General features: G+C 35.9%; 2 protein-coding genes across 3 annotated transcripts in view; both read left to right on the forward strand.

The window, feature by feature from the left end:
- The first annotated feature begins 169 nt into the window (after nucleotides 1–169).
- cist1 (colon, intestine and stomach enriched 1) lies at nucleotides 170–8,505 on the forward strand. 2 transcript variants are annotated; one of them, XM_008406604.2, is made up of 4 exons: nucleotides 170–674; nucleotides 2,135–2,443; nucleotides 4,441–4,604; nucleotides 7,230–8,505. In XM_008406604.2, exons 1-4 carry the CDS (start codon nucleotides 614–616, stop codon nucleotides 7,272–7,274), a joined length of 579 nt encoding a protein of 192 aa, XP_008404826.1. In that variant the 5' UTR covers nucleotides 170–613; the 3' UTR covers nucleotides 7,275–8,505. The 2 variants fall into 2 exon arrangements, with proteins under 2 accessions (XP_008404826.1, XP_008404828.1); XM_008406606.2 differs by having other exon boundaries at nucleotides 172–674; nucleotides 2,144–2,443.
- A 1,685-nt stretch (nucleotides 8,506–10,190) lies between these two features.
- Nucleotides 10,191–23,508, forward strand: part of pde4cb (phosphodiesterase 4C, cAMP-specific b) — a 118,745-nt gene continuing 105,427 nt past the window's right edge. The window contains exons 1-2 of the mRNA XM_008406597.2: nucleotides 10,191–10,339; nucleotides 22,159–22,208. Coding sequence (XP_008404819.1) covers nucleotides 22,194–22,208 — 15 coding nt within the window. The 5' untranslated portion in view covers nucleotides 10,191–10,339; nucleotides 22,159–22,193. The remainder of the gene's footprint in view (nucleotides 10,340–22,158; nucleotides 22,209–23,508) is intronic.

A 23,508-nucleotide genomic window follows, 5' to 3' on the forward strand; every position in this document is an offset into this window, starting at 1 on the left:
AAATTTGCATTTTTCTAGGAAATGTTTGAGTTTCAAACTTGGAAATTTGAGATTAACCTTAAAATTTCTGAATTTGTTGGCAGAAATGTACTGTTCATTTTTTAATATATATATTTACAGTGGTAGAAAATTTACCCTCTTTCTACAATGACCCTAATATGTCATACAGCTGAGTTAAAAAAAAAAAAAATTTATTAGAAACCAATCGGCTCGAAAAAACTAAAACTGCTGCAAGTAAGAAATAAACATCAGCAGATCAGGAAATTAACAGGCATGATTAGCAAGCAGAACTCTGGTGTGATGGAACAGAAACAAACAGAAATCAACCCTGGAAGTAAAACTTGAAAAGAGAAATAAAGTGGAAAAAAACCCCAACAATGTAAAGAAAGTCCCTTTAATCAGTGAAAACCTGCTCAGGAGTGAGAAGCTGTGGCAGCAACGCAAACAAACTCCACTTTGTTCAAATATTTGAGCGGCCCGCAGCATCTGATATGCACCAGCTCACGTTTATAGCGCTTCTGTTGAACACATCCTGCTGTCAAGGATGCGAGCCTGCGGGTTTGTGTTTGAATGTCACTGATATGACGGAGCAGCAGACGCTTCCTCTCTCAACATGCCGGCAGCGATGCACCTCACTGTCCTGCTTTCCCTGCTCACAGCGACAGCCTACTGCGGTGAGTAAACCTTTCTGCCTGCTAAATTCACAAGTTTAATGTGCTGAAAGCTGGGTTGTATTCTTAAGTCCCGTTCAAGATGCAAATGTATGCAAACAGGAAGAGGGACGTTCTGAAAGTTTGCTTGAGGTGGTTGTGTGGTGCAGGGTGTTTCTCTGTTAACAGGAAGGCATCGTTTTTAGATATTTAACCAACATTTATCAAAGTTTACCCATTTAAACTGCAAGTAATAAATCAGATTTATATTTATAGTGTGTGAACTAAAGTAAAGATGTGGTTGGCGATAGTTATATTTGGTTAACGCTGTCTGTAATGTAGAGCCTGCTGTTCTCAATGAGCACAACTCAGTAAATGAAGTTATAATAGAAGCCTCTGAATTGGAAAGTATGTCAGTCAATGAGAGAGACTCCTACCTCAGAGTTCTTTATATGGTTTATAAAAAATTTTTTTTTATGTATTATGAAATCTTTACTACTTGTTGATATGTTGTGAAATTTGCATTTTCATCAAGCAGTCATTTTCCTTATCTCGGATTGGCTGAGCAAAGATTAGATTTCATAATTTTCTGACACGGAATTTTGGGATTCAATGACTTGGAAGCCATAAAAGTTGAAATTACTAGATTAAAAAAAAGGGATTGAAATATTTTGCTCTGTCAAATGAATCTATGTAACATCACTTTTACTTTTTCTAATAAGTGACTTTTACTTTTTAAAGCTATTTAAACATTTTGAACTTGTCAAATAAATCGACACAGAAACTGGCCTGAAGTTTTAGAACATGTGTCAAACTCGAGGCCCGGGGGCCAAATTCGGCCTGCCATTGCTTTTTATTTGGCCCTTTATACTCCAGAGAACCTTCAAGGAAACAGTTTTGTGCTTAAATACTATTTTATCAATCAAATTAAAACCATTTTCATCTGCATGTGGCCAAATTACATGAGTGTAATAACATGTTCGACATTATTTAATTTTAAGAAGTATTTTCGAATGCAAGATGATTATTATTTTAATAGTTTGTTATTGGGTTTTATCAGTATATTCCTCCACAACCAGCTCTTTGAGGTGATCTTCATCTTGAGGTGATCTTGATTTGGCCCAAATTGAAAAGGATTTTGCCAGTTTTATTAAATCTGTTACTGATTCTATCAAAGGGAGTTTGTTTAGAGCAAGTTGAGAGGCTAATTAATTTAGCTAGCCAAAAAACGTAGGATGTTCACTTTAAAAATACAGAAGAGGCATAAACCTTGACATTGGAAACAATCATCTTGTATAAACGAGGTTTCGGTTTAGGCGCTCTGGATAAATCTGCAGTCATTTTAAAGTGAACAGGAAATATATTTTTTAATGATTAAAATGTCGTTTAAGCTCTCAGCCCTAAAATTCCAATGATTGTTTACGAAGCTCGACCTGATCAATAAATACGTAATCACATTGTTTCTTTTTGTTTACCTTTGGCAGAGAGCCCAGTTTCCTCTACTGTGACGGCTACGAGTGCTTCCTACACAACCCAGAGCTTAGCAACGTCATCCACAGTGAAAACATCAACCGTCACACCCCAGCTTCAAACAACGACGCAGACGACCACCGACCTTACTTCAGCTTCACCACAGACTACCACAGCAGAGCAGACCGGCCCGAGCAGCGCGCCCCTGAACACAACGGTCAGCCAAACGTCCAACGAGACCGTCACTTGGAACCAGACGGTCCTGCTGACGTCCGAGTCGCTGAATGTCACAGCTGGTACCTCGGGAAACAAAACCAGTTCAGGTCAGATTACTGTGTGGACTCAGATTTATTCTGAATCATAGGGTTTTTAAAGAGGAGATATTATACAAAATTCACATTTTACACTTTTTTGTACTTCCATTTGGGTTTCTGCTGCTTCTAAAAACAGCCCAAGTGCTTTAAAAATAAACAAACATGCAGCCAGTTTTTAACAATTAGTTCATGTTTTTTGGTGTCTTTAAAACAACCCATTTCAAAAACTGAATGTAACATCACAAATTAGCAGGCACTCCCCCTCACCTAGCAACCCCAGTGAAGCCCAGCCCGTTACCTAGCAACCTAAGTAGAGCTCAGTGTGTTTGGTCAGCTGGTTTTGCTGTTGTATGCGCTGTACACTGGCTGCTGGAAACGACAAGTGTTTTGTTGTTGACTCACCTTTTAGAAACCACTTACTATATTCTTGTTGGTTGTGCAGGAAGCTCAACTTACGCTTTTCAAAGATGTATAATTGTGCATCTGTTTGCAGTCATTTTTACGTGTGAGTTTAAACGTTGAGCAGCAGCTTATTTGGATTTAAAGTGACAAAATGCCCTAAAACAGCTGAGTCTGGAAGGAGTTCAAAAGGGCTCAAAGAGGCAGAACTGTGGGTTAAACATATTTTGTTTAACCCACAAACTTATTCTAACCTGTTCAAGGAAGCAAAATAGGTCACCTCTAAAATTAAATCAACTATAAAATAACTTTTAACCAAAGCAAGTGGCATTGGAAACAGTAGAAACCCAACAGGAAATGTTGCAATCACGCAACAACATAGATGTTGGTTTTCAACCAACTACAGAGTTTTGCAAACCACCCACAAAAGACACACAATAGATCTAAATGTCTCTACCTATTTGACCTCCAAAACTACAAATAGATGAGCTGAAAGCAGCTGCAGAGCATAAAGCCACCAGATCTACTGCTGATATCCCAGAATCACCTCAGGACATTCAGAGACATTCTGTGTGTAAGCCAGTGTTTCTCAACCCTGGTCCTCACACCTCCTGCTCTGCATGTTTTAGATGCGCCTCTATTCCAGAACAGTTGATTCAAATGATTGCATGACCATCAAGTTCTGCAGAAGCCTGTTAATCACCAGAGATACAATTCAGGTGTGTGGCAGAAGGGAAATACCTAAAACATATGCAGTTCAGGGGGCGGGGAGGACCAGGGTCGAGAAACACTGGGCTAAGCCATGACTGGTCAGAGAGTCAAGCATGTTCTACCAAACACTTCTGGAAGAAGCAAACAGTTATTAAGAAGTAGTTTCAAAAACTAGGATCCCAAGAGCTGAAGAACCCATGGGAAACTAAAAATGTTTATAAAGCCCAACTGTAGTTGTAATTGATTGAAGAGATATTGATGGTAGACAAAGGGATAAAGCTATGAAGACACAGATTCAGTAGTGGCAGCTTATTAAGGCAACACACCAGATGTGCTTTGGCATCAGAAAAAATGATTGAATATGTAAGCTCAGCTTATTATTCAAATTCATTAAATATTTTTTCTGTCTGAGAAAAACCAGCAGCTATTAACTTGCAGTAAAGGGAATAGTTAATAGTGCAGCACTGTGTTCTCCTAAGGCATTTTTCGTTCTTCAAAGTCTGGAACAAAATGGGAGATAAAGAGTGCTGGTATTATCATATTAAAAATACAACATTCCTTTGTAGTTCAGGGTGTGTTTTCCCTTTTGCTCCTTCTTTTGTCCTTACCATAATCTTATTGCTTTCTCCTACGGCATCTCAATAACTTCCTCATGGCCAGTCATCCAGTGTAGGGCATGACTTTAGTAAGATATGCAGGTCTTTGGCCATCCAGTGGCACATTTAATTTAATTTCATCCCCCTTTTCAATTAACTTATTGACATTTTTCTTGTTACTTAACCAGTGCAACTCGGTCTTTGGTACCGATTCTAAAATATTCTGAAATCCTGAATTTAGGTTTTGCACACTCTTAAAAACCTATTAATTACAGTTTTTCTTTGTGTGATTGACCTCAGATATTTCAGGCAATAAGGAAAATTACAACTTGGCGGAAAATCCTGGCCTGGTGGCCGTCATCTGCATCTTTACTATTGTCTTTGGCCTCTTGCTGGTGGTTATGACGGTGAAATGCGTCAGATCGTCGAGGTCCAACTTTGAGAGGCTCGAAGACGTTCCCATGGTGAGCACAAAGCCGTTTTGATTAAAGCTTTAAAATAGATTTTAACTTATATTTTCCAGTAAAGCTGAATATACAGCTTTTCACTGCAAAAACAAACTTTTACCAAGTATTTTTGATTTAGAGTCTAGTGCAAATATCTCAGTATGCATTGAATAAGACAAAACGAATGTGTAAGTGATTTTTCAGCAGGATATAGAGCTTGTTTTAAGTAAATAATTCCATAATATTAATGAAAAAGTACCAGGTCCACTGGCAGATTATTTTACTTATAACATAGGAAACGTGTCTTCTATAAGTACAATAACATGCCAGTGGAAATAAATAAATATTAAGTATATATTTACTTAAAACAAGTTACTATATCATGCTGAAATGTTACTTGTCTTATTTCAAGTGTCCTAAGATATTCTAGATAAAACTAGACATACTTTGCTATAAGATTTTTTTTTTGCAGTGTTCATGCGTGTGATTATACAAGCACGTAAAATTGGTTGCATTATACCAATTACATGTTTTTACAGTGTTCACACTGCAAAAACACAAAATCTTACCAAGTGTGTTTGATCAAAACAAAACTAGCTTACTTTTCGGTGACATACAGAGGCTTGTTTTCAGTAAATAGTTATTTAGTATTGATTAAAAATAACTAGTTCCACCTGCAGATTATTTCACTCAAAACAAGATATTCTTTCCCATGATGTAAGTGAAAAAAATGCTTTTTTAAAAATTATTATTCAAGAATTACTGACTTGAAACGATCTCCTATATCTTGCTGAAAAGTAACCTGCGTGTTTTTATTTTTTTTGCCTTATTTTAAGTGTACTAAGGTATTTGCACTTGAAACCAAACAAAAACACTTGGTAAGTTTTTGTGTTTTTGTAGTGTTAGCCAAATTGTTAAAAGTAAAGACAACAAAACACTTGAGTTTTACAAAATTGACTGACAAATGAGGAAAAAAAGATAGCTTCTGTTGAATCGTTTTCCGCGTTTCGAAAGCATTTTAAACTTCAGCGGTCGTGTTTCTTTTTCTGTTATTTCCCCGCAGCAGTGAGCTCACTGGTTTGCTACTCTCTCTTTCCGCAAACAGGAAGTCTAAGGGCACTCGCCTGTGTGTGTGAAAATATCTCGTAGAACATAATGTGTGGTGAACTTTTGATGACAGAGCTTTGTTCTTTTCAAAACAGAACTTATCAGCCTCCCATCAGTTTGTCAGCAGGTATTCAGACTCGGTCAGCATCCTGGAGTCTTCACGTATTATTTCAGATGCAGGATCAAGCAGGGGGTTTGTCTCTCCATGATGGTGAAATTAGACTCATTACTTCAGCCCCAGTGAAATACCACTGCATGTCACAGCTTAAAATAGTGCAGAATAATTACATTTATACAATCAAGCTAAAGCAGAAAATGTGTAGTGTTGGATTTCGGCAGCTTGTCTTTTAAAGAATCTGTTTTGTAAGTCTTTATTGTTCAATGACTGTAGCTGCAGTAAAACCTTGTCAGGACGTTGAGCTGAACTAGAACAGACTGCACTTTACAGAGAGAACAACACAAAATACATAACCAACAATAGGGGCCATAGAAAAAGCTGATTCTGCAAATTGTGCGTGGAAAGATTACTCCCTGAGTTAATAAATGACAACAAAAGAAGGAGGAAAAAGGACTAACATGTTAAAACGTGGGATAAACTATATCCTTTATAGCTGGGAAGTTTAATAATGTTAATGCATTTTCATACTCATAGATTTAAAAAAATATTCTAAAAAGACTCGTTTTATCTATGTTTTAATACCAAATGTCATGCTGGAAATTATTTATACTCTTCTCAGAAAAAGAAGCGTATGTGGAGAAAGACTCCCACGTACAATGGTTTATGTCCAGAAATTTCGCGCATGCGCACAACGCTGGAAGTCAAAAAGACGATTCTTTTACATCCCGCCCGTAGTCGCGCTGCTTCGGTAGAACAATTCTGTTAACTAAATGAAACCAGGAGATGTAGGCAGGATTAATTTAGTGCAGTGCGCCACAGAAAAGGGGAAACACGTTAAGGAACAATTCAAAACCACTTTTCTCTCTCTCTCTACACGGATCCAAAACCAGAAAAACACTTAATCATTCCCCACACAAAGAACAGAACATTCGGTCCGTTACAGTTTTATGGTTTTAGGTTTGATGGGTTTTTTTTGTTGCGATTATTAATAAGTGATCGATTAGCTACCGCTGCTATTAGCTAAGCTAACAGCGGTGGTTGATCAGCTAATTTAAACATGGCTCTACTGATGATCTGTCAGAGTTGGTGCGTGGGTTGCCATTTTTATTTTTTAACTAAACACACCACATTCCACTTCATACCTGAATGTGATTGTTGTCAAAGTCAAGCTCGAATAACTGAACTACTTCTCTATCTATTTATCTATCTGTCTGTCTGTCTAAAAATGTAAACTTTTTACTGTCCTCGTCCAGTGGTCATACTGTAGAAAACCACTGTGTCCCTTTTTATTTTATATATGTGCATGAAAAAACTTTATCATCAACTAAATCATCAGATCCATGCTATTAAAACATGCTATAGCAGGAAGCTCTAATGATAAGGACGGATTGTTTGAACTTCTTTTGTCTTTTCTCCAGGGTAAAGTGAACGAAGCCTCTCCCTTCGCTCACTACACAAAATGACAGAAGATTCTTCACTGGACAACAACTCATCAACAATTGTTTCTGGGCTGTAAAACAACACCAGTCCTGTCAACAACAGTCAGAAGGGACTCTAAGTTTAAATATATAATCGTAAATTGCACTTTTGTCAATGCTAATGAAATTGACTAGATCAACTTTGACTGGATTACTTGGCTGCTGGTAATTCAGTTGATTCAGACGGGGACTCTTAATCAAATTACTCTTACCTCGCTCTGCTTTCCTTTCTTTTGAGAAGAGAATTGGCCTAAAAAACTAAATAAAAACAGTGAAGTGTATCCTTAAAATCTTCAGTTCTACATGCAGAATAATGTAATCTAAATGCACAAAAAGCCTTTGGGGGGAAAAAGATTTTATTGTGGCCTCTGATGGGTTTTCTTCTAGGATTTCCATTTATCTCCATCCTTCTTTGGTCACATAAACTCTGATCAGTTTCCCTGTGTCTGCTAGGCAAACATTCCCACAGCATGATGCAGCCACCACCAAATGCCACTAATTATTTATTATCTATAATATTTACTAATTGGATTACTTCAGTAGTTTGCAATGGATTTCTGCAGGTATAGGAGTAAAAGTGGCAGAATACAAATGTATGCCAGACTTTAGACATTTTAGTTTGCAAGAAAATAATTTTTTTTTTTCTGTTTCCTCTTTTGCTCTGTGGTACTTTTTGTCGATCACATAAAATCCCAATAAAACATTGAAGTTTGGTTGTAATGTAGCAGAAAGTAAAATGTTCAAGACACATCAATAATTTTGCAAGGTATTGCATTATACCTGTGTAATTCTGTATCGTGTCTTTAGGAATTTAAAGGTAAAGATAATGCTGTGCCAGTTATTATGACTGACAGAATAAAGATGTTATCAGTTTTTCAGATTGGTACAAATCCAGGGCTGTTCTTTCAGGCAATAAAAAAAAATCTAATTATTAATCTGCGACATGATGCATGAGTGTTTTGGAAGTTAATATCGTATTACATGCAATGAAAAGTGTAGTTTATAGCTACTTTTAAACTCGTAAAGGCTTTTTATTACCTCAAATCCTAATGGCTTTCTCTTAAATTCAGATGGCTTCTTTATTTTACACCACTAAATAAATCCCATTTAATGTTAACATTATTTTATTACTGGCAAACTGTAGTATGTTGCTGCTGTAGTAATGACTTAGTGTGAGTCAGGGTTTTTAATAAATTGCAGCTGTTAAATAAATGAATGATTCCTGCATCATCTTTGTGCATTTGAGGTTAGTAGGTATGTAAACATAGGAGCCACCCGACAGCAGCCTTTTGTTTTACCCCGACAACCCCCACCCATATGTTAACGTATCAAGTTTCCCTGCATAGATAACTCTGCGACCAGAGATAAAGCTTGCTGGCTGCAGGATTACCCAAAAAGGTCAGAGAAAGTGAAGTTACTGGTAGCTGTGGTCATACTGGTTGAGCTTATAAGGCTGCAGTTTTGTCACCGAGAAGATCGAAGACTAATCGACTGATTGTGTGGATATTGTGCAAACAGGACCTCTAAAATATGTCATTTTAATTTTTACTTCATTTACTCAATAATAAACATGAATAGTTCTTCTAACGAGTAAAATAAATCATGAATGAAACAATATCTTCAGATCTGACTATAGAGCAGACGTTATAATGATTAAAGCATTTCCGTCACAGATGAAGGGAGAACTTTTTATCTTGGACTTATTTTTATATGAGACCAGCTCTGAGTAAAAGTTTTACAGAGACAGTGCAGATTAATAATTTCTGTCAACATGCCAGTGATTAAACAGAAAACTACTTTCAACTGCAGTCATCCTCAAGAAACTGAAGTAAAACTACACAACTACAATACACTTAACAGAAATATTTTACAAATTGTTTTTATTATAACTATCCAAAGATACAAGACTCTATTTAGATTAAAACTGACACTGCATTGCATAATTATAATCTGCTGGTTTTCCAAATTTATGCCTGCAAACAAGGAATTTGATTTTGCTCCCAACATAAGCATCTAAAAAATAAACTTTTTTTCTTACTTGCATCTGTGTAGAGTGTTTTTTAAAAAGAAAAAAGTTGGGTGTTTTAGTGTCTATATGTCTGTATTAAAAATCCCGTCATCTGGGTTTTATGAAACATTAGTATTAGTTTTACTAGACATAAACCATAATTATTAGAATAAATTAGCACTTAAAATATCCACACAGGCGTGTTAAATACATTAGACTATTATTGAAAATTCACTTCTTTTAGTGATTTGTATTCATACAGATTTATTACAAGCTGGCAAATAATAAGTATTTTCTTATGTTAATTATGATTCTGCTTGCAGCTAATGAAAATGACATTTAGGATTACACAAGACTAATAATCAAGTTTATTTGTTTAGCACATTTCAGCAACACAGCAGTTGTAAACGATTTACAGCATGAAAACATAAAAAACAAACATACAATCAATAGTTAAGAAAACCAAGAACAGACATTACATTTGATGAAGTTTCATCGCTAAAATGGTCAATCTTCCATTTATTATGGTTCAAAAACAAATCTAAATAGTTAGTTTTAGTCTAGATTTAAATGAGTTTCGCAGAAATTTGCTGCTGCTTCTCCATGTGTGTTTCTGAAAATAAAACAAAAAAACCCCCCTAATATATAAATGCGGGCTTAATGAACAGCATGTTTAGGACTAGCATAAATGTTTTTATTTTCAAAAGGTAAGTTTAATCTGACGAGTAAACGAGTTTCTAAACAGCAGCAAAGTAATAATGGACACAGAGAGGGAGCCGCAAAGCAGACCTCGTGCTCGGCGTAGTAAAATTGTTTACGTGCCATAGCTTCTTGTCATGTGACCACACGGCCGACGTCACAGTGACGGCACCGGGCACGCAGCCCGGGTGGCAAGTTGCAGAGTTTGAAGTCTAAAGTTACCAACTTTTAACTGCAGCAATAAAATGGGACGCGGCGATAAGTGCAGCAGTGTAACCTGACAGTCACCTTCAGAGCAACCAGCTCCTCCAGAGGGAGAAACTCCTCCGCCGCCGCCGCCGCGGTGAGTGAAAAACGGCTCGATGAAACTTTCCTCCACTTTAAAAGCAGAGGTGATGGGACGGAAGATGCGCTCAGTTAGGAAGCTCCGCTTCTTCCCTGGCACCGTTTAATTCAGTGCAGATGTTTAAAAGATGGAATAAAAATACAGCTTATTGTTTAGAGTTGCCAGGTTTCACGTATTGTAAGGTTGAGGTTGTAATGGAGTTCGGTTGTTTTCTGTTATTCATCATGACGCGTCCACTTAAAAATGATTAAAGCAGCGGTTACCGCAAAACCATACCAACACACACACATTATACATACAGCTCTGGAAAAAAACTTAGAGCCCTCTGCACTGAACCCCACTGAAAACCTCATGGTTACTCCACCAAATGTTGATTTCTGAACTCTCCTTGAGTTAAAACATTAGTGTTGTTGTTTCTAAATGAATATGAACTTGTTTTCTTTGCGTTATTTGAGCTCTGAAGCACTGCATCTTTTTCATTATGTTGACCATTTCTCATTTTCTGCAAATGAATACAACATTTTTGCTTGGAATTTCATAGAATAAAATAACAATGTTCACTTTACTCAAACATATACATGTAAAGAGTAAAATCAGATCATTTTGAGTGCTCTCAGTTTTTTCCAGAGCTGTATGTTTATATAAAAGTGTGACGCGTCTTACTAAAGGATGTTGAGAATTAATTCACTTCGGTTTATTCATACTGGCTCTAATTCACAACAATGCCATATATGTGTTTTATTATAAAATAAACAGATCTGCTTCCTATGATCAATTCAGTTACATAGATTTATTCAGATAAATTCCCTCCAGTTTGATTATAATACAAAATAGTTCAATTAAGCGTGGGATTTTAACTAGTAATGTCAGTTTTTAAAAAATTGATCAAATAAGTTTTTAAACATACAGTTGTCATGACCGAAACGATGAAAGAAAATAACTTTTCATGTATTTTACATTTTTTATATAGAATATTTAGCATGTATGTAATCATATTTATTAGATATGGCATGTTTTTGATTAAACTACTTACTTTGTTGAAGATTAAAAACAATGCATGTGGCGTTATAGGATTATAATCTAATCTCTCATCTGGAGTAGCATGTGGCGGCTGTCGATATTTCAGTCAATCAATGTATTTAGTTTGCAGGAATCCCTCATCATACATATATAAATATCTCTCATATTTAATGTCCTTTCAGATCCATAAAGTATTTTTGAATTTGAATTGAATTCGAATCCCAAGCAGGCAATTTTGAATTTTATTTCCACATGGAAGTTTTTGAAGTTTTAAAAGGGAAACATTAATAAAAAGATCCTTACTTGTCAGAATATAAAACTGAAATTTGTAGGTTCTCCGTTAATCTCAACCTCAAAACTCATTATGGCTGCCTTATGTGTAAAAGATGGTATTTGCAGCAGTAAATATTTTATCCTAAAAACATAAACACCCCTTTTTAGTGAACATCAATAGTGTATGATTATAGAAACCACAAATAAATATGCTATTATTATACTTTGTTGTCATTCCCAGTAATGTCATTCCCAGATCCAACTCAGAAAAATGTAAATACAAACATCACAAGCGATTTTTGTTTTGCAGTCACTGTCATTCAATTCATGTTGTTTTGGAAACTCCTGAAAAACAAACTCCTCATCTGAAAGTTGAATGTTCGAAGAATTCATTGTTTTTCAGTATTTATTCAACATGGTAGTTTCTCACTACACATTTCTGTCTAATTTTTGTCAAATAATCTTCAAGATGTTTACAAAGAAGACGTCGCTGCAGACACGGTTGCATTGTTTCCGAGTTACTCACTGCAGTAATCCCCGTTGGACTCTTCGGGTTCTGAGTAAACCAACATGGAATGTGTTTCCCCAAAATATTTACCCATCCTCCTTTCCTCCCTTTATCTCCTTCCTTCCTCCATATCTGCTTCCTTCACTCCGTCTCCGTGACCCCTGGCAGAGACAAAGAACATCTTCTCCGCTTGACAAAGACGAACGTTCTGCCTTTCTTTTCTGCTTTGTTCAGAAGAACATTAGATTGATGTTATCTTTGTGTTGTGTGTCTGTTTTTGTTTCTTGCTCACGTATGCAAGAACAAAGGAATCTGTAGATTATTGATTACTATTTTTTCTGTTTGTGGTTTAAAATCGTTCTTTATTCCTTTATTTTTGGATTTACCTGAGAACTTCTCCTCCATCCATCATCAGTTGAAGCTATAGATGCTTTCTTCCAGGGATTTTCTTCTTCTACACTCACAGAGGAGTGACGTAACTTTTCAAAAGGCCCCAAGCGGTTTCCTCAGTCTGACCTGTTTTTGTGCCGTGGGAAACTTAAAAAATTCTCAGTGTCATCAGTTTGACAAATGTAAACAGGGCTGACCGTCCCATCATCCCTTTGCTCCTCCAGTAGATGGCGCTCTGCTCCAGCGCTGAGCCTGATTCCCCTTCCCGCTCCGTTCAATCGTCAGCATCTGAGATCTGTTTGAGATGCAAGCGTGTGCAGAGGCATGCCTCAGTTTGCCTTTTGTCTGTCATGCATGACTCACTGATAATATGTCAGGGGAAAACGGGTATTTGTCTTGTCAGTTCCAATGAATTTACCACTGAGAAGATGACTAAGCTTTGATTAAATAAGAAAAGAGAAAGATCTTATTGTAAGATTGTCATAGGAAATAGATTTATGAGTAAAATGTGGAGTTTATTGTAATTGCAGCTCTGAAGGTTACTTCAGGTTGTTTCCTGTGTGTATTTGTATGGATATGAGGTCAGAAAGCTGATTATATGGTTGGTTTCTGGGAGTTTAGACGTAAAACTCTGATATTATTCATAGTTTCACGCTTAACTTTGGTCAATTCAACAATCATTTCATGAGATCTTTGAATATTTATATAAAAAAGTGTACTATTAGGCAATCAGTTGTCATTTTTGAATATAGCAAGTCATAATGAAGCAGTAAATTTCCTGAATGAAGGCCAGACGCTGGACCCTCCTGGCCAGGCGGTTTTATGTTTCATACTTTGCTCTAACCCCCAGCTGCCATATCTATATTAACTGTAATGATTCATGGAGGCTTACGTGAATGACCGATGTGGATGTAAGGAGCAAGTGAGTCACGTTTTTTTCTCTGCATTGTGTTTCTGGTGCAGCAGTACTTCTGTGTAGTTCTTATCAGAGGTTTTTAACAAGCACAGAGCTGTGCGTCACCGTAAAGATGGCATCAAAGACGTCTTGAGATTTCACCCCACACAGTGGCTGATTGGACAATCCGGCAGTGGCGCTTCACCTCAGAGAGGTTAATTATTACCGACTTTGATGTGCCTTGTGGAGGGTTTTCCCTAAACCACACGTAAACAGCTACTTTATAAGATATGGAAAATGCAGCAGAAAACTCCCTCAATCCTGGGAAAACATTGATTAAATATAAATTATCTTCTGTTTTCTTATCAACCTGAGTCAAGATTGTATTAATTCGTTTAAATGCAACAGTTAGCACAGATAAAACAGCTTCAATTTGAGGGCATGATCAGAGCCAAAGAGGTAATTGGTGAATGATTTGGTTTGAAACTTTAGCAGTAGCCGTACGCCGACCGCTGTCTTTCGGCACCAATTTCACAGAGCTGCCAATTAAAACTTTTAGATCAAGTTAAATGTGTTACTCTTAAGAAAGAAAAACAACAACGTCACATTTGATATGACTGAAAAACGTATCAGAATACAAACGCTTCATATTAGTCGATGTCAATAATTATTGATTATATTTTTAACATCTGAAATACTAGCAAACTGGTGATCTGATCGTTTCTGTTTTATCCACAATGTTGTGTTTTTTTTTTTTTTTGTTATTACTTTTAAGCAGTTATGAGGCACGGTGGAGAAATCTTAAACTGCAGCTGCGACATTTACTCAATAGGTTGTTGCTAGGTAACCAAAGAATGAGTGAGTGAGTTTCTAGGTAACCAAAGAATGAGTGAGTGAGTTGCTAGGTAACCAAAGAGTGAGCGAGTGAGTTGCTAGGTAACCAAAGAGTGAGCGAGTTAGTAGAAGCCACCAGGTTGAGAGGTTGAGTGCTGTGCGATTTTGGATTGGACTTCAGTGAAATTATTGAATTTTATATCAGACGTATTATCTATTGATATTGATCACATGTCCATCACATTGTTATTGATTTATTGCCCAGCCCTAGCCTAGCACAGCTTTAAATTACATATATAGACTCAAATATACACACATACACCCTCATTATAGTTTGTGGTTACAAGTTGGAGAGAGACCACACAGTTTCTGTTGTCTTAATCAAGCATGTGGCTTCATTTTTAGGTGGATATGTGGCCAGAAAACATAGAGAAATTTTAAATGTGATGGTTTTTTATTTTATGACTGATGAGGCACTGACTTCTCTGGGATGTTCAAAAGCTTGTATTATATTTAGTTGTTTAAAACTTTAGATTAGGCTTTATTCGGTTCCATACAACAGCAAGAAAACCTAAAGATTATTTAATATAAAGTCACATTTTTAAAAAAGTTGTTTTTTGTTGCTGATCACCCTCTTTTAAAAATTGAGAATCTTGTATAATTTTACCTTTATTTGTATGTGAAAGCCTGGGCTGTAACAGAAGTGTGGGAATCAGTCTTATTCAACACTCTGCTATCAGAAAAGACATCAGCGTTGGCTGTCACAGTTTTAGTAAAAACAGAAATGAGTCTAAGAGCTGAACGGAGCTGAATCTGTTCCCCACCGCATGCGATAAAGACGCATCACCACCAGATCTGTTTTGCATTGAAACAGCTCATCGTTATCACTGAATCAGTGAGGAAGGCGCCAACACAGCTGCCCTGATCTTCAGTGTCATGGTGGACCAAATCTAATGTTTACTGCCGTTATGGAACCGTTTCCATCTGGTGTTTTTATGTTCTATGTGTTTTCATCTTTGAATTGTGATCCCAATATATTCTTAAACCTTTAACAGGTTTTGTAGTAAGAGTTGGAAAAGCAACTCTTTATTTTGCTTACACTTTATCTACTTATTTGATAGAGATAAGTATACAAAGGCTTTACATGATAACTAATTTTACTGGACAATAAATTGTTCCTTTAATAATTCCTATAAACGATAACATTGTTGATTTGAGACAAAGTTCAAGTAATATATTGACAAAATTAAAGTTATAAAATAGACTTTAATCTTGTAAAGAACAAATAACACTGGAATTGGAAGACACTTTAAATAAAAACCCAACAACCAGAAACAATAAACAGAAATAAAAAATACTTACAACCGAAACCATAAACAAAGTGGATTATGAAATCATCAGAATAGAAATGATAAAGTTCATTTTAATTCATCTTGTTATTAATTGATTAATTGCTTTTCGCGACAGGCTTTGTAGACATTTAACATGATATAAACATTTGCATTTTTAGCTATGACTAATTTGAAATATTGCAGTATTATTTTGCATGAAACTGAACAGAAACATGTTTGGCATTGTGGGCTGAATGGTGGTGTGGTTGGTGGCTCCGTTAGCTTTCAGCATGAAGATCCTTGGTTTGGGAAGAACAGACTCGCAGTATTCACTGCCAACAAACTTCAGTGTCTTGCTTTGCACCTTTAGGCAAAACTGTACGCTATTGTGAAGCAGAAGAAAAAAGATTACATGGGTTTCAAAATGTTTTTCAAATAAAAACTGGAGACTAAAACCTGTCAGCCTAGAGACACAAATAGATATGTATCTCGCCTGAAACTTTAAAAGCAACGTATCGTTTTCCTTCCAGTTTACATTTATGCACAACATTGTGTTCTTGTGTGGGTTTGTCCCATAAAATCCCAGTAAAATACTGCTGGTGGCTGTAAGGTTTAGTCAGCTGGTGGCTGTAATGTGACTAAACCTCGAAAAGGTTAAGTGCTCTGTAGGAACACGCTCCTCCAGTCTGTCTGTTACACTCATTAAACGGCTGGCTGATTGAGCAGAAATGGATATGGGAGTCTGCTAAAACAGGCTTCCTGGAAGACCCGAAAAGGTCAATTTTCTTTATTTTACCTGCAGTTTTAAATGTTTTCCTTGTTGGTTGGTGGTGGCTTGATGTTGAGGCGGATGGATATGCTTAATATGGGTTAACCATTGTGGTTGCTTTCACGTTGCTATGAGATTCAATGAGATCATTGTTTTGAAACTTTAACCAAGAGCTTGGAGAACCAAGATCACGATACCAGCCTTTTGGTTTCTGGTAAAGTTTATTTTTTAATCTGAGCTTAATAATTGAACTGAGATGAATAGTTAACCTGCCTGATCTATCTACCTTAATTAGAGGCTTAATAGTGTCTGAAGTTTTGGCTGACTGTGTCAACCAAAACTGCCACAGCTAAGTCTGTGGCAGGTTTCCTGCCACAGACTTAGCAGGAGACCTCCTGATATTAAAAAAACAGAGATCATTACTTTCAGTCGTGTTACCTGAGGGATGGAGAAGTTTTTATTAATTAAGTTGTTAGAGACATTTGTGGCTTTTCGTGGAAGTATGTCTTCCTTGGAGCCACAGCAAATGTCAGCTCTCATCTGAGAAAAGTCAGGCTGTCGTTATTTTTGAGAAGTGATACCCTTAGAAACGATCATGGCAGAATGTCAGAGTGCACTCTCACTGCTGCGGCTGCCACTGCCAAAAAGCATTTTTAAGCTGAAAAGAGCTCGGATGAAAAAGCTCCTGCAGACTGCAGAGGAGCGTTTCAGGAGGCCAGGAGGTTTTTGGGCCACTGAAATGTCTCTTTTCTTCTTTGGAAATGCAGCGTTACGTCAAGCTTCAAAGCGTTAAATCACAAGTACTGATTCACAGCGTGTGCTGTAGCTGCAGCTTAAAAATTAACTTCCTGTTTCAAAACAGAAGAACTGCATACATCTAACATTTCAGTGAAAGGCCATTTGCTCTGCAGTTTTACAAAGTTAAATGAGTTCTTCCTTCTTTTCCCATTCTATAGTTAGTGATGGGCACAAAAAGTTAATATAACTGTGAAACAAAAATAAGCTTTGACTGACCTCTGGGTTAGCAAAATCTAATCAAAGATGCTGAATTATCACTTCATTAAAGGGGGGGTAATATGTATTTTCCAGCCACATAATGCTGTTTTCTAGCACAACCAAGTAACTGTTACCTTCACTTGTTATAAAAATGCTTTATATATCAAACATAACTTAAAAGAAATTTGACATAGCATTTTACCACCTTGAATTTGGGCCTCTGTCTCTTTAAGAAGCTCCTACTTTTTCTGACACTCCGCCTTCAGCACTTTAAAGTGTTTTTCTTCCTATTTCCAGGGATAAAAACAGCCAATATTACAATATTCCAGTGCTCTGCAGTTTAACAGTTTCAAAACAAAGACAAAAGGGTTTTTGATGTTCACAGTTTAATCTCTTCTTAGCATCCTAAGAAGAGCTTAGGATGCTAGGATGCAAGTAGCATAAATAATTCAGTTAGCACTGTTAGAAATGTGATTTTTACCGTACTGTGACATCAGACCAACTTTGCTGTAGTACATTCAACTTCCTGTTATTCGCTGAAGCTTCTGCCTGAATGTACAGGAAATAGAGAAAACAAAAAAAAAAGTGTTATTAATAGTTATTGATATATTTTTGTTTTAAATATTTGAAATACTACCTAACTAGTGACACAACTTTTCCTGCTTTATCCACAGTTTTAACTCCAGGCCAGTGTTTTTATTTTTAAGCAGTTATGAGGCACAGCAGCAAAACCTTAAACTCTACAGGTTGTTGCTAGGTAACCACAAGTTACTCTGCAGGTTGTTGCTAGGTAACCACAAGTTACTTAGCAGGTTGTTGCTAGGTAACCAAAGATTCAGTGAGTTAGTTGATGCCACAAACTTAGTCTAGCTGTCTATGAGGGGTTGAGTGGCTGAAGTCTTTCCTCTGCCTACATCTCCCAGAATGCTGTGCAGTTCTGGATTGGAGTTCAGTAAAGTTATTGAAAATTTTATCAGATGTATTATCTATAGATATTGATCTAATCTCTATTTTGATAAATATTGTTATTGATTTATTGTCCACTTCTACTTGGACAAACAAAAAATGTCACAATTTTTGTCAATAACAACATTTTTTCTGCGACTCTGATTTCAACAAAGAATGATACATAAATTCTAGTGTCTGTGTAAAGTTGCTTTGTCATTTGTACAGAACATTCAGCATGTTGCGATTATAGTACCACAAAGGAAGGAAACCCTATGCTTAAAAAATGGATGTAAAGAAGTTATTTTCAAAGCCTACAATCAGGCTGAGAGGCAGATAAAATTGGCCTTTATGAGCTTCCGTATTTCACAAAGTTCTTTGAATCCAGCTGAGGTGGATCAGATTGATCTGTGTGTAAATCTGTAGCTCAGTTCTGCACATCCTGCCCGTCTGAGCCACCGCACCTTGTAACAAACAGGCAGAGCTGGACAGCTAATAATGAAACCCTGATGAAGAAAACATGATATTTGATTAATAGAATTTGAGCTGCTGAGGTTTTCTTTCCTAAGAAATTCAGCGCCGTTTTTCTGCTTAGACCAATGTTTCTCAACCCTGGTCCTCAGGCCCCCCTGCTCTGCATGTTTTAGATGTGCTTCTATTCCAGAACAGCTGATTCAAAAAGCGATACAATTCAGGTGTGTGGCAGAAGGGAAATACCTAAAGCATGCAGGACAGGGGGGCGGTGAGGACCAGGGTTGAGAAACACTGGCTTAGACTCTTTATCGTTTTTGAGAATTGTTTGTTTTATTAAGTCCCATTAAACTGAAAGTATAAACTTATGGTTTTACCTTCAGAGGTTGTAGGTATTTTAATAAAAGTCCTGATTCAGGTTTAACATAAAATACTTTCCATTTATTCGTGTTTGAACAAATATGAGTTGCTGTTTTTAGCCCCTTGATGCTCTGACTCTATAAAAAGATAAAAAATATTGCGTATAGACCTAAAAACCTTTTTGGAAATGATTGCTTTGTTAATTTGCTCTTGGCAGAAGGCTGAGGTTCAAGTATCAACAAATAAAAATAAAAATATTCAGGCTCTATTTTCTACTCTGCTCTTCAGTTTCCGTCATCGTAGCGTGAAACTAATTTAATAACTGGATATTGTGACGTGTTGTTTTATTGCTTCTGGACAGACCTGCGCTACAACCAGAATATAAAACAGGATTATTTGATGAGAATAAATTGTAGCTCTCCAAACAGCAAACATCTGGGCTACCAAATGTTTAATCTATAAATATCTTCACCTTGACTGAATTGAATATCCTGCAGAGAACTGAGATTATGAGAGAAACGGTTGAGACACAAACATCGTTTGTCCAGAAAAGCTTGAAGTGAAGCTTGGGCTAATCATCTGTATTCACCTTCTTGTCTTTTTAAAAATCATTACATCAGTACTCCACTGTTATGGTGGATGACTTTGGGAGTTTCTGCCTTCTAGAGGAAGAGCTGGTTCAGACAAAATCCACAAACCTGTAACAATGGAGATGCTGTTGCACCAGTTGAAGAATATTGTTGACCTAAGAAATGTGAGAAATCCATCTAGGAAACCTCATGTAGTTTTTTAAGTTTGTTGATTTTGTCCTCAGTGTCCTCCAATCCTTCTCACACCACAGGAAAATAAATTATTCTACAAGTGCAGGAGAATCATTTTCTGTAGTATTTCTGTTTTAGACATTTGAAGATGATGACAGAGAGTTGATTTTGTGTCTGCTGGTCCATTTTTGTCTGTTTTGGTTTTTTAAAGGACTCAATTTTCAGTCTTCTGTAAGGATCAACCTTATTTTTATTAAATTTAAGGAGTTTGTATTTTCTGACAGAGTTCCCATGTTGAACTTTTCAGTGCTTTATTTTTATTAAACCATCCTGAACTTAGTCTCATCAGACTAAACCTCATTATTACAGTTAAATTCCCAGAGTTTACGTTTGTGATTGTAGGATATAGAGATGTTTTCTGACTCAAAGCCACTGATTGGGTGTAGATGGCACCCGATGGTTGCTATGGTTACCCCAAGATGGCAGTCTTTGCTGCAGTTCTCTGAGATTTAAAAAAAAAGTTTTATATTAAAGAGTGGCTCCAGAAATGTCCGTCTATATCATGTCAGATTTCTATCACAGGGCAGACAAACTTCACAATCCAAAGAGCCGTTTTTACCTTCAGTCCAGCTGGAAAACCTTTAGAAGCACAAAAGTTTCCCTTATAATAATGGATGAATATCTGCTCTCGGAAATTTGATGTAATTTAAAAAAAAAAGATAATTATAATTATTTATTTTTTTTTTTTGCGAAAAGCAGATTGAGTCGTGCTTTTCTGTGGGATGCTGATATTCATGGAAAATTATGAAAATAAAATAAATAGTTTCCAAAATAATGACAAGAAAAAGATGTAGAAAATATCTTTATTGTCATTCTGTTGTGGAAATTTAATCCAAATGTCTCATTAGTTTGAAAAACAGCTAAAACCGGCATTGTTACAATATATATTTCTAAAAACATTAGTGAGTTTATTATCATTTTTAGCCAAAGTTAATAAGAACCATTGAAGAAAGTCCAAAGAGCCGTTTGTAGTTCCCTGCTGAGAGGATGAATTTATGGATAGAATGTAAAATATATTTGTTTTAAAAAAATTACCTTGTTTTATTTTCTGTGTTAAATGTCCTTGTTTATTGGTCTAATCAGGAAATAAGATTAAAATATGATGAAGTGTAAATAAATAATTTGAATGACAACAGATAATGTTGTTTTATGTAAAAATTACAGATTTTAAGTTGTTAAAGACTAGAAATGCGTTTGTTACAATAATATAGTAGACTAATTTATATTAATTTAATAGAAGCAGTTATTTTTTTAAAGTTGTTTTTTAAAGAAAGTTAAAATTTCCTCCTCTAAATAATAGATGGCGGGTGAGTTTATTTAAATTTTTACTGTGGGTAGATCACACTCAGTGACGATAACAGAGAGACGCAGACAAACCCTGTAAATTAAATGTCAAATAAAAGCGCTGAAGGTCAAATCTCTGCTGGAGACCTTAATTGTAGCTCTGATTAGGTGTTAATGAAGGACAGGTTGATCTGTTCTCCATTTGTTTATTTATTTATTATATATTTCATGTATTAAAATTCATAAGAGTGAAAGATTATATCAAGGTAGTAAAAGGTTGAAAGCGTAATATGAACAACTTAAATCTCTAATGATGCATTTGTCTTTAATGCCGGACACAATAATAGATGATAAATTGTCCCAGAACTTATAATATTGTTGTTTTGAGAACATTTTAACGCAGTATAATATAATATAATATAACATAATANTATAATATAATATAATATAATATAATATAATATAATATAATATAATATAATATAATATAATATAATATAATATAATATAATATAATATAATAGTACTAACGGCATAAAAATACAAGAACACTTTCTCAAAGGTCAATAAACTTTAAATTCTAATGAACATTTAAACACTCTGAGAGATATATTAAATATCCAAAATAAAGAAAACAACAAATAAAATAAATTATAAAGTCTCTGTAAACAAAATCATCTTTCAAAAAAGGGATAGTTGGGATACAAACACCAAACTGAAGAGAGAGAAAAGAGAAAAACGATAAATCAAGCAAATGGAAACAATTGAGTTTCTCTTAATTTATCATGAAATTAATTGATTTATTGTTTATTGTGATTTGAAGCAGAGCGTTTCTGTTTTATTTTCTTTTGGAATCAGACTTAAACCTTTAAAGACATAACATCCATCACTTTAACACGTTGTTCTGTTTTTGTTTCAGCTCCTGTCTCACTGTTGGACATCTAACCAGCATCAATGTCTAGATTTCAGGTGAGTAAGATTAATGTCGTCTTCTTCTTTCTCTTCTATGCTCTCCTAACTCTCTGCATCTCTGCAGCTGTTATCTGTCTGCCTGTAAATGATGATGTTAACTTGAATTGTTTCAAGGTTTTAAAAGGTTTTCTTTTTACTTCAGTTCAAACAAAAACAGGCTCACAGAGGCGCTAATCAAGTAAGCTTTGCTCCACTGAGTGAAAAGCCTTTTATGATGAATGTTAATAATACCTCTATCTAGCTTTGTATGTTAATGTATTCAGAGAGAATACATGTGATTGTGAATCTGTTAGGGGGAAGAAAAACCTTCATTTGAAAATGTATTAGCTCAACTTTAGAGCCTTTTTAATGAGTTATTTTTTAATGTGAAGCAAACAAAATTTCATCTTTAACCAAAAAAAAGAACCACAGTCATGGTTATTTGTAGTGCAGATATGATAGTTTATATTATGGTCCATGTTTTAAACCATTTCCTCTTCTTTTAATTTTTTTGTTGCAACACTTCTTTATTTTTATTTTTAATCCTTTATGCAAATGTGTATTACAGAAGAGCTGCTGTCATCAGTGCTAAAATGAGCTTCTTAGAAGTTCACTGCCTCTTAAATTGTGGAAACTTAAAGCTTCGTTATGCTGCAGCCGCAACGTAAAAAAATCTCCACAGTTTCTTGCGTGGTTGTTCGTCCTGTTATTTACATCCGACTCTAGTCAGACGTCTGTGTGAGCGGGTTCTGACCCCAAAGAAACCCGGAACGGGTGTGTGAACGGGTTCTGGCCCCAAAGCGACCCGGATCCACAGAAGAGGAAGAATGTAGATGTCACGCAGCAGCGCAATGTTTACTGGAGTAATAATGGATGGAGCCATTTATGGATCAATTTAGCAACGGGAACTAACAAGAGGAAGGAAGAGAAATTAAAGTCATGTGTTGGTGCTGTTTGCTTCTGCCATTATTTATGTCCAGATTTGCTGCGTCTCGCTTCTTCTGGTGCAGAATTATGACGCATGTCGGATAAAATGCGACATGACTGCAAACGTTTTTGTTAAACATATAATATAATTTTGTCTACATATGGCACCCATTCTCTGTTTTTTTGGAGCCTGACCACTGTCAAATTATCTGGTATAAATTCAAGGTGAAGGTTTCTCTGTTTAGACTTTTTGGCTGAGAAACGTGTCAGAACTCTAAAACATATGGAAGTTTGACATAAACGGAACTTTGGGTCAAGAAAACGTTGCCAACCTCCAATTATTCTCATTTTTTAACCTCAATTCTTTCATCAAATGTGATTAATTATTTCC

This window comes from Poecilia reticulata, linkage group LG4 (genome assembly GCF_000633615.1).
Source record: "Poecilia reticulata strain Guanapo linkage group LG4, Guppy_female_1.0+MT, whole genome shotgun sequence".
NCBI classification, from domain to species: Eukaryota; Metazoa; Chordata; class Actinopteri; order Cyprinodontiformes; family Poeciliidae; genus Poecilia; species Poecilia reticulata.

Coding starts and splice junctions, on each gene's coding strand:
- cist1 (XM_008406604.2), top strand. CDS start 614: ATGCCGGCAGCGATGCACCTCACTGTCCTGCTTTCCCTGCTCACAGCG. Junction 675..2,134: donor CACAGCGACAGCCTACTGCG/GTGAGTAAACCT, acceptor TACCTTTGGCAG/AGAGCCCAGTTTCCTCTACT. Junction 2,444..4,440: donor GGGAAACAAAACCAGTTCAG/GTCAGATTACTG, acceptor GATTGACCTCAG/ATATTTCAGGCAATAAGGAA.